The sequence below is a fragment of the Pagrus pagrus genome (genome assembly GCF_965226575.1).
Source record: "Pagrus pagrus genome assembly, chromosome: 12".
Classification (NCBI taxonomy): Eukaryota; Metazoa; Chordata; class Actinopteri; order Spariformes; family Sparidae; genus Pagrus; species Pagrus pagrus.
In genome coordinates this window covers 7,200,073-7,219,032 of record NC_140196.1, presented here as the reverse complement: position 1 = coordinate 7,219,032, position 18,960 = coordinate 7,200,073, and the positions used below count along the sequence as shown (strand labels likewise).

Here is an 18,960-nt window from a genome sequence, read left to right as displayed (position 1 = left end):
AGACTTTGCTTTTGTAATAAAACATAAATATGCGTGGTACACTGAGTCAAGGCCTGTATGCCTGGATATACAATATGTCACAGACAGAAGAGTAGCTTCATTTCTTTGCCTACACACTTATAGCATGGATAATCTATACCTGCATCCACAGGGAAGGAAAGAGTTGAGTTGTAAGGTTTGAATCATGTGTGCTTGTGAGTGCTTTGCGGATCAGGGACGAGGTCATTTGGAGGGCGAAAATACCAATGAGATTGCTGGCTTGTTCAGAAGAAGTGGTACAAGAGAAGAGCGAGATGGGGTTTGACAGTCAGGCGATTTAGTTTATGAGTGGCTGTAAGTCTCTGCTGAGAAAAGGAGCACGTTGTGGGGAAACCAGGCACTCACACACAATTACGTACAGTTTAAACAGGCATGAGAAGACAAACACATCAGTGATCACAGTGCGGCTCGCAGCCTCCGACTAAATTATTAAAGTTTCTACATATTCCTTTGATTTCTGCCCTTTCTTTTCTCTTTGTGCAGTTTAAAGTTATTCAATATAAGAGATGTTTCCGTGTGAAGATAATGTCACTGAATGGTTGTGCAGATTGATATCAGCAATTCACTCGGTCTGGTTGCCATGACATGCAGGTTCAATGTAACCATGACAACAGGATCACCTGTACAGGCATTATCTTCCCACCAACCAATGCCGGCCTCTATGCGGCTTCTATTGTGGATTACTTGTGGTATTTTATTCAAAAGAGGAAGGTTGAAGTTTTTGCTTTCATGAAACATAAAACACATTTCCAAACCACACAAGATGATTTCCTTAAATCAACCTTATAAACTCATCTTGAGGGTTCGCTAACTTTTAACAGGCAGAACGGTGTCCCTGTCATTTTCCACTCTGCACCCTGAATGCCCGTTCTTGAAACGTATAACTTGGATGAGCGGGTGCAGTCTCCAGCAAGAAGTATAAAGCGCTTTGAGGCACTTCAGTCACACACCACCAACAACTGTAACGGTGAAACTGGATCATTTTTTACTGAAGAAAATGTTTTCTGGGTGTCCCTCTGATGTGGTCTGGCTGCTCTGCCTCAACAGAAAGTGATTTACAGAGTTTTCTGATGAACAGATAGCGGTTACTTTAGCAACAAGTAAAATCAACTGCTGCTCAGGGATGCTGCTTTTAGCTGGTTAGCTCGGAGCTGGATGACTCAAGTACCGGGGAATGTTGGTGTTTACGCAGCTAGCGCAGGAGCTTTGGACCGCCAGGTTGAGGAGGTTTTAAGGCCCGAAGCGGTAAATGCTGGAGGGGAACGGTGCAGGAACGGGCACCAGATATCGAGCCAAGCGAACAGGCAACAGAAACGGGTATTGCGGCCTCTGTGGACATCATGACTAAGGCGAAAAGACAGGAGAGGATGCTGATAGAGAATGCTAAAATGAGAAAAAGAGAGCGTGACTGAGCAATAGGCTGCACTAGAGCGAAATTAGGATTGGCTTTAGGTTGTTGGTGAGAGCTTTGCTAAATAAAAGGCTGAAAGACAGACGCCAATGTTGGACTAGTAAGTTATATCAGCCTGCTACTTTATGTCTACATCGTAACATATGTTCAACAGTCCATATTTACGACAGTGGTGAAAACCTGAACTGTGATCCAAAATGTAAAGGTGCCAAATCGCAAACAAATACAAATTCTTGCATAATGCTGCATTGAAATGTCATTTATTTGCATATAGAGCAATGGCAACTGAGTTTACTCTTTGTTTTGGACAAGCATCAAAACAAACTCTATATTCTCATAAATAATCTGGAGGAAGTAGCTGCTGCTGCTCACTGAATCAAGGAGCAACAAGGCCTGTAAGTCTCAAACAGAACCAAGACAAGACATAATTGCAAAGCTTTAATAAGCCCAAAACAAATTTGCTCGGGGATTTTTGCATTTGTTTTCTTTCCCTTTTCCTCTCCGTTCAAATTTTCCCTGTTAGTCAAAGGCACCAGTTTGTAGAAAACTAAATGAGCATAACAAGAGAAAAATAAAGCCTTATTTGGAGTACTGCACATGGTGGAATTGAAAGATATTTCCATCTGCATTTAGATTGGACGCCTTTCACAAGCTGAACCCCCCGAGAGCATCTCTCAGTGCTGAAGAACGCCCCCGCCGCCTTCCCCCCCCCCACAAAATCAGACGTAATCACAAGAATCACAAATACCAGGAAAAAGCAAGAGAGCCAGGACAAGACGGAAAGAGAGAGCTGGAACAAGAGAGGGATAAAGAGGTAAGACCATAGAGAAAGATGGAGTTTAGCAAACTGAAGGGAGGAGATTGAGAGACTTTGGATGACAAGTGTACCCTGTAGCATGGTGGTGACAGATGGGACAAAAGAAAAACAGCTTAGAAAGAGAAAACGAGAGCTGGAAGTGACATGAAAGGACACTATCTATCATTAACAGATGCCATCTTATTCTTGTCAGTCCTCCTCCAGAGTCCAATGAAGCTGCTTGGATAAAAAAAAAAAACTGCGAGGAAGGTTTCATATTAACGTGCAAATTGTGCTGGCTCATTCAATTTGATTATTTTATGCCAAATGTAGTTTTATCGTGACGTTTTGTGTATTGTTGTTGCCCGCAAACATATAATAATGACATGCTAACAATAATAAACCAAAAGGTGTCAAATTAAAATGCTGAGCATGTATGTTCACTCCTCACAGTCTTCCTCAGAGGTTTGCTCAGTTGTACAGACAAAACAAATATTTCTGTCTCGTCTGTCCTGTAAACGGTTCAAACCTCTTGAAAAATCAACCTGTCTGACCTTTAGTTGAAATGTTTCTTGTCCAAACACATTTAAAGGTGCAGTATGTGAGAATTTTAGTGAAAATGTTTAGTTTATTGACGAAAAAATAAAAGTTTTGACTTTGTGACGTCTACGTTTTGTTTTGCAGAGATATATATAAAAGTTAGCATGCTAACCAGCTAGCCCCAGCCTGTCCTGGTCCAAAGCACTTTGGTTAGCCGTGTAAACATCAAAACCCACTAGCTGCATGGATATCTGAGCTAGCTGAGTTAGCAGAAGTTAGCAGTTTATCTGATGATATGTAGCCTCTATTTGTTTTGAGTATGAATTTGGTGGGTGGCCACTTCTTACACATTGCACCTTTAAATATCTGTGTTAGTGCTTTCTGTCTTTTCAGGACCGCGTGCGTCTGGAGACTATCCCAGCATGCTTTAGGTGAGTCACAGTGCCTTTAGTCATAACATTTTAGCGGACCGCGGTTGAATAAATATAGAAGAGTTTGACATTTTCCGAAATTAAATGCTTTGCTTTTTAGCAGAGAGTCAGATGAGATAAAAATAAACACCACACTGACGTCTTTGCTTTAGAGAAGTAGCTGCAGTTAGTTAGCTTAGCATAGCACAAAGACTGGAAACAGGGGAACAGCTTAAGGGCTGCGTGGGGGCAACTTTGTGCCGATGAACTTGGTAATTACAACTCAAAGTTGTTTTTAACAGCTTTTAAAACAACTTAAATCTCAAGAGTGTTGTCTTGTCTTCTATCAGGAGAGATAGCAAGTTCCACTCCAGTGTTTTTTTAAAGTAATTTCAGCAGTCTGCAGATCCTTTTGTTTAGTTTTGGATCCTTGAAGGTGCCACAAAAACAGACAAAAACATGACTGAGCGGGAAGTTTTACCTCTCTGCTGTCACGACGTGCTTTAATTTAGGAAATGAACAATGCAGTTGCTCCTTTTTTAATGAAAATCCAGGCTGACCAGCCACCATCATGCATGCCAATTGCAGAAAAAAGTAATTAAGGAGAGAAGAACTTATCTTTTCTACAGGCAGTCAGCAGCAGGCTGCATGTGGGACCTCAAACCTGCGATACTATCCACCAGAGACCCGCGGCTCTGAGGCGTTTTGTCTTTTTTGTTCCATAATTGTGAATTTTATGCGTAGTTGTAATGGAACAGATGGTTGACTAAACTTGCATAAATGGGTTTGGAGGTGTTCCAGCTCAATCCCACTGAGCATGTCTGCAAACATCCTCAGCATGTCAGCTCTCACCTACAACACTCAAATTAATACATGCCTGTCTGGTGTGTTTACGTCTATAGAAAAATTAATGTGGGAACTGACTTTTACTTATTTTTTCTGTATTCTGGTCCAGCTGCTCTTTCCTTTTACTGAGCCCACTTGTGCCCTGATATTATCTGTAACATTGGCTGTTTTTTTTTTCTGTAGATCAGAAACTGCTGGTAAATGTCAGCACCGCAGAGAAGCAGAGTAGTTAAAGAAAACAAAGACGGGAGGTGGGCGACGGAGAACTCACCAAAGCCTAAATAGAGCAGCAGCATCAGAGCAAAGAGGACCTGCCGCCCAGCTGCATACGGAGTGAGCAACATCCTGGACCTGCAGAGAGAGAAGAAGAGAAAGAAGGAGAAAGGAAACAGAGTCAGTTGTAAGTAGGGCAAGAAATTCAAGGTAAAACTTTAAATACCTGTATGAATCATCGTTATATTTTATACACAAGAATACAAGACACATCCAGACGATCAAATCCATGTCTTTTATGAACTTGCACGTATTTGACCACATGTGATGTGATTTACCAGCTCTCGTTTGTGTTTCATGTGCCGCCTTCGCACAAGATAAGCAAAGTCTGTATATTACTCGTAAATACCGACTTTACCTCCTGGATGTGACGTTCGAGGCTCCGTGTAACATTAACTTTCAGAAGTGAAGCGTCTTTTCTTCAGCAGCCAGACTATTAATATAGTTTATGGTTGTTTTGCTCACTTTCTGCATGTGTAACAAGCATTTAGATCAAGTTACAGCAACAGTGCTTTGTGCATCGAGCCTTCACTGTCATCACTTCTAAATGTCAATATAGCCGGTCACCAACATATCGACGGGCACTGGGCAAATATTATCAAGTGACCTCTGTGTTTGGCGATATACGGTTGGTAATACGCAGCAGAATTTTTACTCTACAAAGGGCACGGCAGATACTGTACAAACAGGATGAGGATCAGTGTGTCTGACATCCCCGTGTTGGTGTTGTTCCTAGAACATCACAATCAGTGTTGTTCCAGGACCATTGTTGCAACTTACAAAACAGCACCGAAAATAGCATCTGGAGCAGGCGGCTGTGGCTTATTGTGTTAAGTATAGGGCTCTCATTCAGGAGGCTGGAGCTCATATCCAGGTTGGAACACGTTATTATACTGTTCAGTAATTATTTTCCATTTCCGTCTCTGTCCGTTAGGTTTAGGAAAACATTGTTTGAGATAAACTGACCCTTTCAAAACATGTCACTTCTCCGATGTGCATATTTTGTAGGTATTTTCCCATGAGTTTCTACACTATGACATTAAAAACATTTGGTCGGTCAGCATCAGTGACGGTCCTGGAGCAACAATAATTGTGATATATTATGACATCCATCCGTCCAGACCTCCTCCACATACTCACGCTTAGAGGTACAACGTGATACTGACAGAGTCCTCGAGTGGATCAACAAGTTTATTAGAAGCTTTGGCGTGAGACCGGTTTACTCCATCTTCACTAATGTCAACATGAAGCACTTCTTCATCAATAGTCGTACAATAAGATGATAAATCTGTGCACGCAGTTGTCTCCCAGAAAAATTAATGAATCTGTAATCTGTTTTATTTAAATCCATAATAAAACCCATCAAAAAATATTTTGCTCTGTAATTCCCTTCATCTAACCTAAACTCATGTACGGTATCATAAGTATTGTCCTGAATCAGATCTAGGAGATGTCGTCCATTAAGATGAAACCAGCTCGCACGTTATAACTCGCTGACATTGGTGTGAGGGAGCGTGTGTGAATAGCTGAATCGGATGCAAATTGGAAAGCACTTTGGATAAAAAGTGCTACATAAATGCCGTCACATTCACAATCAGGAGAAACAGTTCAGTGATTTCCATGTTTGAACAGATGAAGCGCAGCCCGCTCCTGTGCGCACCTGGAAAAAAAGCTTCACAGCTGTTTGGTTTACAAAAACATTTTTCAGAGCTAATTAAACTCAACTCAAATCCACAACTGTCGTAAAAACAAAGAGATAAAGAGCTGACACCTGATGGAAGTGAAAATGTTAGTTTGCACTTCCCTCCTCTAACTGTGTTGGTGATGTTCACACACACATCTCAACACATCTCACTCATCATGAGGAGTTATCTGCCATTAAAGCAGCTTTCACAAGTTGAGCTAACGGGCATCTGTGAAGAAATCACGTGTGAAAGCAGCAGCATGAAATCTTACCGACACAAAAACTGAAGCTGACCATCACAAGGATTTTCAATTAGGCAAAAAAATCTTATTTTAATTCTGTTTTTCTATCATAAATTGTTGTTGCCATGACGTCCCTGCACTGTGGCCAACAAAAAAAATACACCGAATGCCCTCAAATGGCCTTGAAAGTGCATCCTTGAAAAGACAATCTCAGGCAAATGAGGTGATTTAGTGTCATGCACACAGTGTCACAGACAAGGACAGCGAAAGTATCATAACCATATTATTTATCGGTATTATAATGTGACAATAAATAAACAATACTGCCTCGGTAAGGGCACTTTTAGACCCAGACATACTTGACTGGAGCTTTTATTGAATGCTTTCCATTTAGCAGATGCCATCGTCCACACTGATTTATAATTCTCCATCATAAGCCAATCAATCAACTGAGCTACAACTACTGATATAACTAATACCAATATTGTTCTCCAGAACCTGTCTCATACCCGGTTAAAACCGGCCTTCAGGCATACAACGTCTAAATCTATGGAAGAAAAGTTGTGGTATACTGCAGTGAAGAAGTTATTCTGGTGCATTCCTACTGCACAACATAGAGGAAATCCTACCACACATCAGAAATGAGCTGCTGACTTTGCCAGAGGATTTGGCGCAGGGCCTGAAGCTTCCCAGCTCGATGGAGAGACGGCTGAAACAGAGCTTTATTGCCCCGTACTGGTATGAAATAGAGATGAAGGGGAGATTGTGCCGTTTGAAGAAAAACGCGTATTTGTTTTGACTTTAAGGTGAGTTAAGCAACATGAATGACTCTAAATTATTCATTTTCTTATGGGTAAAAGCACGGCTTTTTCATACTTTGCTGACTGCACAGGGGTTACCAACAGGAGCTTGCTACTGGAGCATTTGAAATAGTTCAAGCAGAAATTAGTCCGGCATGTTTGGACTGCCTAGACTGCAGTTATATAAAGTAAATAATTTATCCAGGAAAGCAAAAGACCTCTTTGCATACACCAAGGTAACAGCCACTCATGCCAACAGCATCCCTGATTCTCAGAAAGAAGATTATGCAACACCAGTTAAACCCTTTTATAAATTATGGGAATAATGGTCGCTCTCTTCTCTGACCATGTGAACGCTCAGTTAAACCTTCAAACTGGAGCGTGTGAGGCGAAGAAAAACATTCCTCTCAGATAGGAAAGCTCCCGGCGACACCTGCCAAACTATACTGTCATTAAACAACAATTTGTTGAGCAGTTTTTTTTTAATGGTGGGGAACCGAGTTGGCCTCTGGACTCTTGAGAAAGTGGATTTTGGTGGGGGTGAGACCCTGCTGTGCCACACACTTTGAGGAATCCCATGTCTAAAGGTGGGTTAGGACCTTGTGATGGGCTGTGACAGATTGGGGTCGAGCCGTTGGACTCTTTGCATGTTGGAGGCATCGGTGGAGCTAGCTGGGTGGGTGACAAGAGATTTCTTAAGGCTTGGAGAGGGTCATGACACCGAGGAGTTTGCCCAGTCTTGTAAGCGGAGAGCATTAGAGAGTGTTGTATTGGAGGGCCTGGGACTGGCAGGGGCCCAACAGCCACTATCCGCAGCAGCAGAATACAGAGTGCAGCCTGTGGACATCTCTATGAATGCCATACAACATACAACACTGTGTGCCTATAGACAGCCACCTTTCAAAGATTTACCAGGCAGGATTTACAACATACAGTGCACTGGCCATCCAATCACACCAGCTGCATACTAACCAGTCCCACCTTTTGTTAAGGAGGAGACATCAGATGTCATGAACGCCTCCCTCTAAATCGACCCTCTTCGCTTTCACAGGCACAGTTGTGTGTTGAAGAGAAAAGAGCCAGAAGTCTCTAAAATGCTTCAGTGGACTTCAATGCGGATGTCCATCCGACACATTTTCACGATGTTGCCTGAATGGGACGCATTCTTAGGTCATTGTGAGAGCCGGCGAGCGGAGTGACAGAGATCCAAAGAGAGCTAACAGACGAGGCTGGCAGACCTACATTACAGCTCAGCACTAAGCTGTCAATCTGTTGAAGCAGGAGACCAACTGGCCTCATGATCATCATGACGCAGACAAGACGGGCCCCTCGACCCAAATCTCCTTCAGTTCTGCAGTCGGTGGGAAAATTGCTTGAAGGAAAAACATGAAAAACATGTCATGTCAGCTGCTGCTCAAGTTAAAGGATAAATCATGTTTGGGAGCTCAGCATGACAGCTTTACGCCACCAATACCAACATCTTACTACATGTGTGTGTGTGTGTGTGTGTGTGTGTGTGTGTTTGTGGATATGTATAACTCACGTTGTGGGGACTATATGCTGTTTATACATTTACAATGTGGGGACCCATATTCCTTTTAGGGACCAAACGAAAGGAAAGGAAAGCCTTTCGACAAGCAACACAAAGGTTTAGCTCAGTTATGTTTTGTAAATGTGTTTATACACTCACACTGCGGGGACCCACATGTCTTATGGGGACCTAATCGAGTCCCCATTATGTAAATCATTCAATTTTAGGCTGAGGAGTTGTTTTAAGGTTAAGGTAAGGGGAAGGGTTCGGGTATGTCTCTAGAAAATGAATGTAAGTTTATGTATATTTATATAGTGTCCCCAGAAGAGATGGAAACACAAATGTGTGTGTGTGTTTGTGTGTGTGTGTGTTCACAGACTGCAAAGGTTTACTTAATCAGGCCAGGTTGGGTCCCATGTTGATACATGACATGCACGCAGGCACACACACGCACACACACACACATACCATTATATAGCACAGCTACTGTAAAGCCCCACATCACACCCCAGCCGACGCACAAGGTAGGTCACTGAATCTCACCTTCTGCATGATGAACACAAAGCGTTTACACAAACATATAGGCTACACGCACTGAAACACGCACGCACACGCTGGCAGCTGGCAACTCTGTTAGACAACAAGTAAATTTCACTTGACCCACATTATGTTTACAAAGATGACGGTGGCAGACATACTTAAAAATCAGGGTAATTGTGGAAGAACTGGGTCCTGGATTTCAGACGGAAGAAGACAAAAGCAGATTCTCACTTTTAACAGGCAGCTGTCGCCTCGACCTGCCGAAACGACGACTGTTACCGGCAAAGCTAGCTCGCTATTAAACACTTGGGGGAAGTTCAATCTCCAGCTGACTTTTTAACGTTTCCATCTGACTCATTTAACTAAGAAGGGTCCTATGACCTTGATGCCAGCAGTTTATACACGTTATACAAATTTTGCATGATAAGGCTACTTTTCCGGGGAAACCATCAGCATCCAGCCTTTCGAAACATGTTATCCCACAAAATAATGCAGTTAGCTCATAAGATTGATAATATTATTAAATATTTTTACTATTTACTGATCTATTTAGTTACTGTTTGCTGTAAGGAGTAGTTAAGCTAGTTAGCCGAGCATGCTAACGTTTGCGGCTCATGTTAGAGCAGATAGACACTTCAATCCATCTCTCTTAATTTTGCTTTGTCTCTTTAGTGTTGGTGAGTCAAAAACTCTCAGGATCTTGTGTCTATGCAATATTTTGTCTTTTTATAGTACTATATGAAAATCGTGATGTTATTTTTCTGCTTGGCATCGTACAGAATATTGTTCTCCACCCAGCAGAGAAGAGCTCGAGCTTTTGTCCCTCAGGGAATTGAATTTCCAACTGAGGAACCATCCAAGAGTTTATTTTGCATTTTACAAGAAGCCACAAAACCTTTCATGGGCAACAGCACGATAACAAGAATAAGCAGCAGAATTACAGTCTAAAAATATAACATAGCTTAACAGGAGAGGACTTCAGATAAATCTGTACAATTAGATCGGGATGGAAACAGATCCAGTTTTACAGTAAAGAGTCAAACTGTCAATCTTGTTTCCCCCTACTGGGACCTGACAGGAGAAGGTGATTCCTCTCTTTCCCTTTTTTCTTTAATCATGTCTCACAAAACTATTACCTCCAGAGAGCCGGCGCGGCGAACGGCAGAATAACAGCTCCAGATGAGTGACAGACAAAGTGGTGAGCTGGGAGAGGAAGAAGATGAAGGAAGAGGAATGAAAGGAAGGTCATTTTATCACCATCGTGACAATACTACACTGCTGTGATGAAAGCTCTTCACAGAAGCTGCGGTGGATGCTCTGTAATTCTTTTAATTTGCTGTTTGTGAGGAAAAGGCTGTAGCCTCCCTGAATAGATTTGTGGCTGAAATTCAATCTCCTGTGTGCTCGCGCAAAAAGCATTTTATATTAATGAATTGTAAAGAAGGAAGAATGTACAGTGTTGGTATGTTGCGGTGGTGATTTGATGCCATAAAAGAGACATTAACCCAGAGCGCGTGGACGTTTATTGCTCAACCAATTAAAACAGGGGTTGTATCAGGTATTCACTTCCTTTCCCTTCATGCATCACATTAACACACATACACCCTTTGTGTCTGTGTGGTGACTAATCACACTCAAAGCAACTAATGACTCATGCAGCTCTGGCCTCGGACTCGGATGGAGAGAGGAGCTCTCTCTGGAAAGCTGGTGGTCCATCCGATTCAAGATTACACACTCCTTCCTCTCACACTGACACCATTGATCTCACTGGGCACCGGGACAGAGGTTATTTAAACCGGCTCGATAAGGCCTTCAGGAGGAGCCAAGCTAGGATTTGGCTGGATCTGCATGCTGCGAAATGCAGAGAGGAGGCAATTTAGATCCCTCTGAAGGATCCTCGATGGACAAAGACGCTTAAGTTTGTAGTTACAGTAAGTAGTTTATAGGTAGTTCGAACTTTTCTGTATTTTCTTGTAATTATTCAGTATTGAAAAAGTCCCAGAGTGAAAATACGCTGCTATGTTTAATGCATGCATCACCAATTTGTGCATACCTGTGAGAGATTGACAGCTCCTGTAACATCCATCTGTTTCCAACTTCCTGTCGAGCTGTGAAGCTGCACTCAACAGACCTGCAGCAGATGAGCACAGATATGCTCGTTTTCTCTCTCCACCTCTTCAAGCTCAGCTTCTGTCTGGCACCGTCGTCCCCGTGTTTTTGTCGTGTGCGTTCATGCGCTCGAGGTGTACGTTCGACTGTAAGATTTGGTATATGTAATTGAACTGTGATTCGGACGAAGAAATCGATCTGAGTTCATTTGATTAACAGCGTATTGTAGCCGCTTTTAGAGGAAATAGAAACCACAGAGTGCCAGGCAGCGGCCTCAGCAGAATCAATCATCACTCATTTCTGTAATGCATCAAAAAGGGGATCAAATCGCACCAACACCGATTGATTTGTTACCCTCTGAACCTTTTACTGGACGAGGGCAAATGTTCATATTTTACTTGAAGGGCTTCAAGGACAAAATCCATTCTGATTTATTTTGTGTAAAAATTCTTAAAATTAGTAAATGGTGAGTGAATTTGGACGTAGATGTCCTTGGAGGGATTTTGTCCTCATGGCTCTAAGGTGGTTCATTTCTGCCAGTGAAAAAAAATTATTCAAAGAAAAAAACACTTTTGAGATGTTATTTTGAATTATTTTATGTATTATTTTATGTAATGTCCCAAAAGTCTTACTTAGACTTACTTACTTAGAGTATCTCATAATTTTGACAGTGACTATTTGGATTTTCACCATTATTTTTCTTATCTAATCATATTTTATGTGCAGTATTTCGTGCAGGGATGTACACAGTAGCATTAATACAGTCAAGAAACCTGCATGTTATCAAAGTGTTTGCAAATGGTAGCTAATTTACACATCCAGCAGACACAGAGAAACATTAGCATTCATTTGTAGTCATGTTTCTGGCCACCTGGCAAATATAAATCCAATATTCAGTGTGCTTGTAGCTCTGTTTTTGGTCTCCACCAATTCCTGAGGGAAATATGTGGCGCTGCAGCTCCTAAACGCTCCACTGTGTTAGTCGCTAGTGTGAAATCTAGTCGCTAACTATGTCTCTTTGTCGTTTGGTGCTGGAAAGGTGGAAAACAGTAAGTTTTAAGAGACTTTTCACTGAAAAAGACAACTGCCAAGTCGTGGGCCAGAAAACCAAAACAAAGCTGAAAGATGCTAAAATGTTATCAATGCTGAAATGCTGGGTCACGTGATGATTCAGCACTGTCACCCTTTGATCCATTTTTGTGGCTAATGATAATTTTCATAGTCGATTAATCTGTCGATTATTTTCTTGATTAATCGATTAGTTGATTGGTCTATGAAATGCTAAATGATGTGAAATATTCCCAAATCCTAACGACCTTCTAAAATGTCTTGTATTGTCCAAATCCAAAGATGGACAGTTTAGTGAAGCTGCTATGATTAATCGATTAGTTGTCAACTATCAAATTCATCATCAACTATTATGATAATCGATTAATCAGTTTGAGTAATTTCTTAAGAAAAAAAAGTTAAGATTATCTGATTCCAGCTTCTTAAATGTGAATATTTTCAGTTTGGAAAGTAAAAATAACATAAAATAAAAACTCTTGTATGACACTAAACTGAATGTCTTTGGGTTTTTCATTTTCCGACATTTCATTTTCCTGCTGAAGACCTTTCTGTTTGCCTCTGACTTTCACTGAAGCACTTTCAAGGCTTTGAGCTGCACTTTGACTTTTATTTTCTAGTCTTGCCTCTTTTAAACCTTTTCTATTTCAGCTTACTTTCCTATTTCTTAACTTGTTTTAATGTTTAGTTTCTTGATGTCTTCCGACTTGTTTTTAATGTATTTTAAATGCAATTTTGAATTTCTTTCAACATCATTTTTATGCCCCTGTAAAGCACTTTGAGTTGCCTTGTGCTGTACAAATAAACTTGCCTTGCCTTGACATCTTAAAGACCCAACAACTAACCAATTATTGGAGACAATAATCAACGGATCAATCGACAGTGAAAATAATCGTTAGCTGCAGTAAAGAAACCAGAAAATAATCACATTTAAGAAGCTGGAATCAGAGAATATTGGTTTTCTTTTTCTTAAGAATTGCTCAAATCAATGAATTAATTATCAAAACAGCTGGCAATTAATCTAATAGTCAACAACCAATCGATTCATTGGTGCAGCTCTAAATAATTATTAGAGCAGCTTTAATGAATCAGGTCCATTGAGAGGTACGAGATTCAAATGTATTGGACGTCAAATATTTGTTTAAGTGAACAAAAATATTGAAGAGTATATTGATTTAGGGACAGAGGTCAGATATATATATATATATATATATATATATATATATATATAGCTGAGGACGGTCTAAGTAGCCACTACCAGCTGTGACTAAAGGAAAGCCAGAGGTCAGAGGTGAAGGTTCGCTCTCAGTAACAGAGTCAATAAAGGATCAGGTGCGTGAGAATCAGCCATCATCTTGAGTATATTAGTCTGTGGCTACACAAACACACACACACACACAAACGGGCCACCACAGAACAACCACATTTTCATCCACAGGGAGAGGTGGTTAGAAAAAACCAGTGAAATGTAGCAACGGATACAAACACAGACATGCTGTCGGGACTCCGTCCAAGAATTTCTCATCTTTAATGATGTGCTGAGTCTGTGGAATATCAACTAAGTGAGGGGAGGAAAAAAAAAAAAAAAGGCGCTGTGTCTGTCCTTCAAGTGTTAATGACCAATGCCAAATCTCCTCGTTCTCACATCAGCTGTTAACAAGAAAGAAATGCTGATTGCACATATGTCAGACACGAGCGACATCAGGAGAAAAAAACATCAAAAGTAACACGACTGTGACGTGAAAGAGGCTAATCGTTGTAATCTCTCCGTGGCAGAGGCCGATCAAACTTTGGCGCGGCCTTCAGCAGCTTCTTCTCTGCAAAGCCTCTGTCACATTTGTCTTCCACCAGTCTCTACCTTCGAGGAGAGCCCCTGGCCAAAGACAAAGAGAGGGACCTTTCTCTTTGTGTGGCTGAGCTGTTCAGCTGTGGTCTCATCTACGCTTGTAACGATTGGCCTGGTGGGCTGCTTTAGTCCCTCCCAGGCTAAACACTGAAGTTGATTGATGGATTGGTTTGTCCAATCCCTTTTGGGGTTTTGGTAGCTGCACCCGGGGACTCACTCGGCGCTGAGAGGGGTTTTCACTATTCCAGGGAGACACAGTTCAACACAACCTCCACATCCAGCAGCTCAACACAAAACTGCTCACTGATTTTTTTTTCTTCTTTTTCTATTTGACAAATGTTTGTGGTTGGATCACTGGGCTCTGAGATTTGGGAGCTGTCCAGTGCTGAAAACGTGGGCCGTTATAGCTCCAGTCACTGCGAGGTCCTTGTTAGTCTACAGCCCTGTTCCCCTTTCTGGCTGCAAACGGAGTGCAAAGTTCACAGAGATCATGAAAATTCCCACTTATGTTCTCAGTCTTGTTCACAGTTAGACCTGCTGCTCATGAACAAAAAAAATCGCTGCATCGTACCAACAGACCCGTCACATGCCGGTCAAAACCAAAGTCAACGCTTTTCTGCAGCTGACTCACAGATGAAGCTGATTTTGGTCGTCCGCCATAAGCCAGCGCTGGTACCATTTGCATTTAAATAGTGCTATTCTGTTAGCTATTAGCGCTGTATTAGTGTGGAATAGATCCCATAATCACATAAGCGACATATATATGAGTGGGCACTTTCATACCATAGAGAATATTATCAAACCCTGAATGAGAATTACCTCTGGCTTCTACAGAAAATACACCATCAGCAGGACTGACAGTATATGAGATTCATTCACAGCAGAAAAACTGGAGAATAATCTGCTCACTTATGACCAGCAGGGCAAAATTATCTCCTTCATTTCATCTCGTTCTGAAAAATTACTGCCCCCAGAGTACTTCAGGGCTTCGTTCGTCATCGTCGATTGATCTGCAGATTATTTTCTCAGTCTGTAAAATGTCAAAAAAAAAAAAGGCATCACGTTTGAGAATCTGCCAGCAAATGTTTTTCCATCTTTCCTCGACAATTACCCTGGTTAATATCAAAACTGTTGCTAATGAATTTTCTGGCCAATCTCCAGAATTGACAATTCTGCAGATTATTTTCCTCATTTATCTGATTTTGGTCTGTTGTATAAAAATGCTCCAAAGATTCTGAACAACTTCATCAAATTGCTTTGATTTTTTTCCAACCGAACCGAATGATCGTCAGTTTACAAGCAAATAAGACAAAATTAAAAATAATCCTCACAATTTGACGAATCTGCAGATTATTTTTCTCATTTAACAGGTTTGGTCTTTATGTATAAAACTGTGAAAAGCTTCATCAAATTGCTTTGTCTTGTTGAACCAAACCTAAAGATCATCAGCTCGCCAAATAAAAACACATTTACGTTTAAGTTTTGTTATTTTTGACAGTTCCTTTTCATGACAATTGACTAATTAACCAATCTGAAGATTACTTTTCTCATCTAACTGGTTTGGTGTGTTGTATAAAATCGCTCTTAAAATGCGAAATCCTCATCATATTGCTTGATTTGTTTAACCAAACCTAAAAGTCATGAGATTGCTATCAAATAAGGCGAAAGACGCACTACAAACAAAGACGAGGCGATGTTTGTCGATCGACTAATCTACATATCTCCTCATTGAATTACTTGATTTGTCCAACGAAACCTTGAAATAATCAGTTCACTATCAAATATACCACAAAAAGCTAAAACAAAATCCTCACAGTTACAAAGAAAGACAAGGGAATGAACATTTTATACCAATTTTTTGTCAATTGAGTAATTGACAAATCTGCAGACTCATTTAATTGGTTTGGTGTGTTTTATAAAATGCTTTTACATTTTTGAAAACCTCATGAAATTGCTTGATTTCTTCAGTAGAAGCTAAAGATAACGAGCTCGCTCTCGGAAATCTTCGCAATTACGAAGCGAGACAAGGAAATGTTTGACACGTTTGCCAGTTCCTTTGTATGCTGACGACACAACTGCAGATTGTTTCTCTCATTGTCTGGTTTATAAAATGCTCTAAAATTGTCAGAAAACCTCTTTAAACTGCTTGATTTGTTCAACCAAGCCTAAAAATCACCAGTTTACCATCAGATATCCTCACAATTGGAAACAAAGGCACGTTCGGCACTTCTCTCTGTCGGTCGACTATTCGATAAATCGACTCATCGCATCGTCGTCTCGCCCCTACGGTCGGTCGTCCATCTGAAAGCATCTTACATTTCTCCTTTCCCCGTCTTCCGCCGGTGCAAAGTGACTCCTCGGATTGCAGACGGCTCCGAGCCAGACGTGATAAACAATACTGAGGCTGATTGAGTGCAAAGTGTGCGGCGACAGACAGCGAGGCAGCTGAACCGAGCTGCTACTCTATTTTAGAATTAGACCTTGTTCTTCCCCACAACACCGCTCTCTGATCCCTCTGCTCTGTGTGCGAGTGCATTCATCTACATGCACACAAACATGCACACTACTGTATGCGTGCCGGAGCTCACGGTTTGACCTTTTTTTTTTCCCAGACACACATTTCCGGACAGGATGAAAAATGCATGCCGCAAACTTTCAGCTGCGTCTCTTTAGCCTCATTCCTCACTATTCTCCCTCCTCGTCCTGACAGGCTCTACTTTTCTTTCTCCCTCTCTTATCTCTCGCGCACATTTCTCCATGGCGTGACGTTGCCTGGTTAACCTCTTCAAGCTTTATGGCAGTGACACACAGCTGGTGGTGAGCGCTCTAACAAGGCCGGAGAAGAAAAGACTTGGACTCCTCCGGGCTGAGAGCGCTGAATAGAAACAGACCGGGCTTTATTGGGCTGCAGGGGCTTTTCATATTCTCAGACAATACAGCTCATTTGTCAAGGTGACCCAAAGTGTTCTCCTCGTTCCCTCACTGTGATTTGTACATGCCAGTGTTTGTTTACAGAGCAGGGCCAAGTCATCAATATGAGACTTTGCAGGGTGTTTGGCTTCGGGGCGATCACTCATTTTTAGCTTCATTTGGACGCCTTTTCCTGTCATTTTTCATTTTGGTGAGTAGTTTACAAAGCGCAGAGGCACGAGGCACTTTAATGTCAAGATGAATCACACGCAGGGAGCCAGTTTTCTATACGTGACTGTGTCTTTTGATGTCATGCCCAGGTGACAGCTACTGGAAACCAACAGAAGATGTGATGGTTTTGGCAGCTATTCAACACATGTTGTTCAGGCTCTGATTTGCATAATAGATTTCACAAACACCTGTTCAAGTGTTCAGATCTTTGTCCACAATTGCATCAGTCAACAGAAGGCACCCCCCCCCCCCCTTTGATTTCTGGTAATGGTGTCACCTCACCTGTGAAAGGGAGGATGCGTGCAAAAAAAGAAAGAAAGAAAGTTCTCATGAAGACAGGATCTCCTGAGAGGCACCATGTTAACAAGGTTAGTTGGTGAGTTGATGATTTATGCATAGCCCCCCTCCCCAGCCCCCTTACATGGCTCGTAAATATAGACCAATATTAAAAGCTTTGACCTGTAAATAATTTAAGATATCCCGGACGGGAGCGATTTGTGCGAGTCTGTCTGTGATCGTGTGAGAGGAGAGGCGTTGATTGCTCCACGGGAAACACTTAGACTTTAACATGCACATATGAGAACGATGCATGGATGTGCAACGTGGAGATAACTCCCGAAATTCAACAATTTGCACGCTCTGTCAAAATGAATTTTTGTTAAATGTCACGAGCAAATAAATCTAAAAAGCACTTCCTCCAGCAGCTGGCTGAGCGCCTCCTGCCACCCGGTGACTTGAGATATCACACACTGACCAGATGATTTCATAAAGCATGCGTGCTGGAAGCAAAAAAAATCATCCTTTTCTTACCTTTTTACCGACAAAACGAGGCGCGTCTCGGCGCTGCAATCCTCAGGAATGTGGGAAAAAAAACCTTTGCGCCCTGCGTGCAGGTGCTCTCCAAAAAAAAGAGGAAAAAAAAGAAAAGAAAAGCTCCCACAGGGTGCAGAGACGACGAAACAAGGGTGAAACAGCACTTTGCAGAGGCGGACGCTGTGAGCACCAGCGCTCCGCGTCTTGGACTTTTCCGCTCCTTCTCCTTCTCCTTCAGCGGTATCCTCTCTCTCCTCTCTCTCCTCTCTCTCCTCTCTCTCCTCGCTGAGCAGCAGCAGCCTCTATGCGCCGTTCATCCTCACCTCACACTGATATCGGAGGAGATGCGCACACACACACTCTCTCTCTCTCTCTCTCTCTCTCACACACACACACACACACACGCATCCACAGCAAGGTGCTCCCCCCCTCTCCTCGCCAGCAGCTACGTTGAGGGAGATCAGTTTGAACAAAGAGGCAAGCGGTGACAGGCAGACGGCTCCAGCGCCCCCATTCAGGGAGAGGGTGGAGGTGGTGGTGGTGGTGGAGGGAGGGGTGTAGGAGAGAGAGAGAGAGAGAGAGAGAGAGAGAAGGGGGGTGCACTTTATGTGACCATAATCCGATTCCTACATAAACCTCAAAGGTTGATCCGGTGTCTGTGAATCAAATTAAAATTTACCCATGAGCTTACAGTGACAGTCTGACCCTCACATCCCCCCTCATGTCACCAGTCCTCACACCCTCTTGTTTCCACACACCTCAACCTGTGCTCTCACACATACCACCACCACCCCCCCTCAGGACCTTCTCTCCTAATGAGACAAAAATAAAAGATCACACTGTATGCATCCAATTAACGTGTGCAGGAGCAACA

At 42.1% G+C, this 18,960-nt stretch overlaps 1 protein-coding gene across 2 annotated transcripts in view; it reads right to left on the bottom strand.

Moving 5' to 3' along the window:
- Window positions 1-18,578, bottom strand: part of LOC311267258 (neurocan core protein-like) — a 48,326-nt gene extending 29,748 nt beyond the window's left edge. The window contains exons 1-2 of one of the 2 annotated variants that reach the window (XM_084370218.1): window positions 18,084-18,578; window positions 4,314-4,393 (exon numbers count right to left, since the gene is read on the bottom strand). In XM_084370218.1, coding sequence (XP_084226344.1) covers window positions 4,314-4,386 — 73 coding nt within the window. In that variant the 5' untranslated portion in view covers window positions 4,387-4,393; window positions 18,084-18,578. Of the gene's footprint in view, window positions 1-4,313; window positions 4,394-16,448; window positions 16,468-18,083 lie in introns of those variants that run through there. The other variant, XM_084370217.1, reaches the window with a different exon arrangement.
- Window positions 18,579-18,960: the final 382 nt, after the last annotated feature.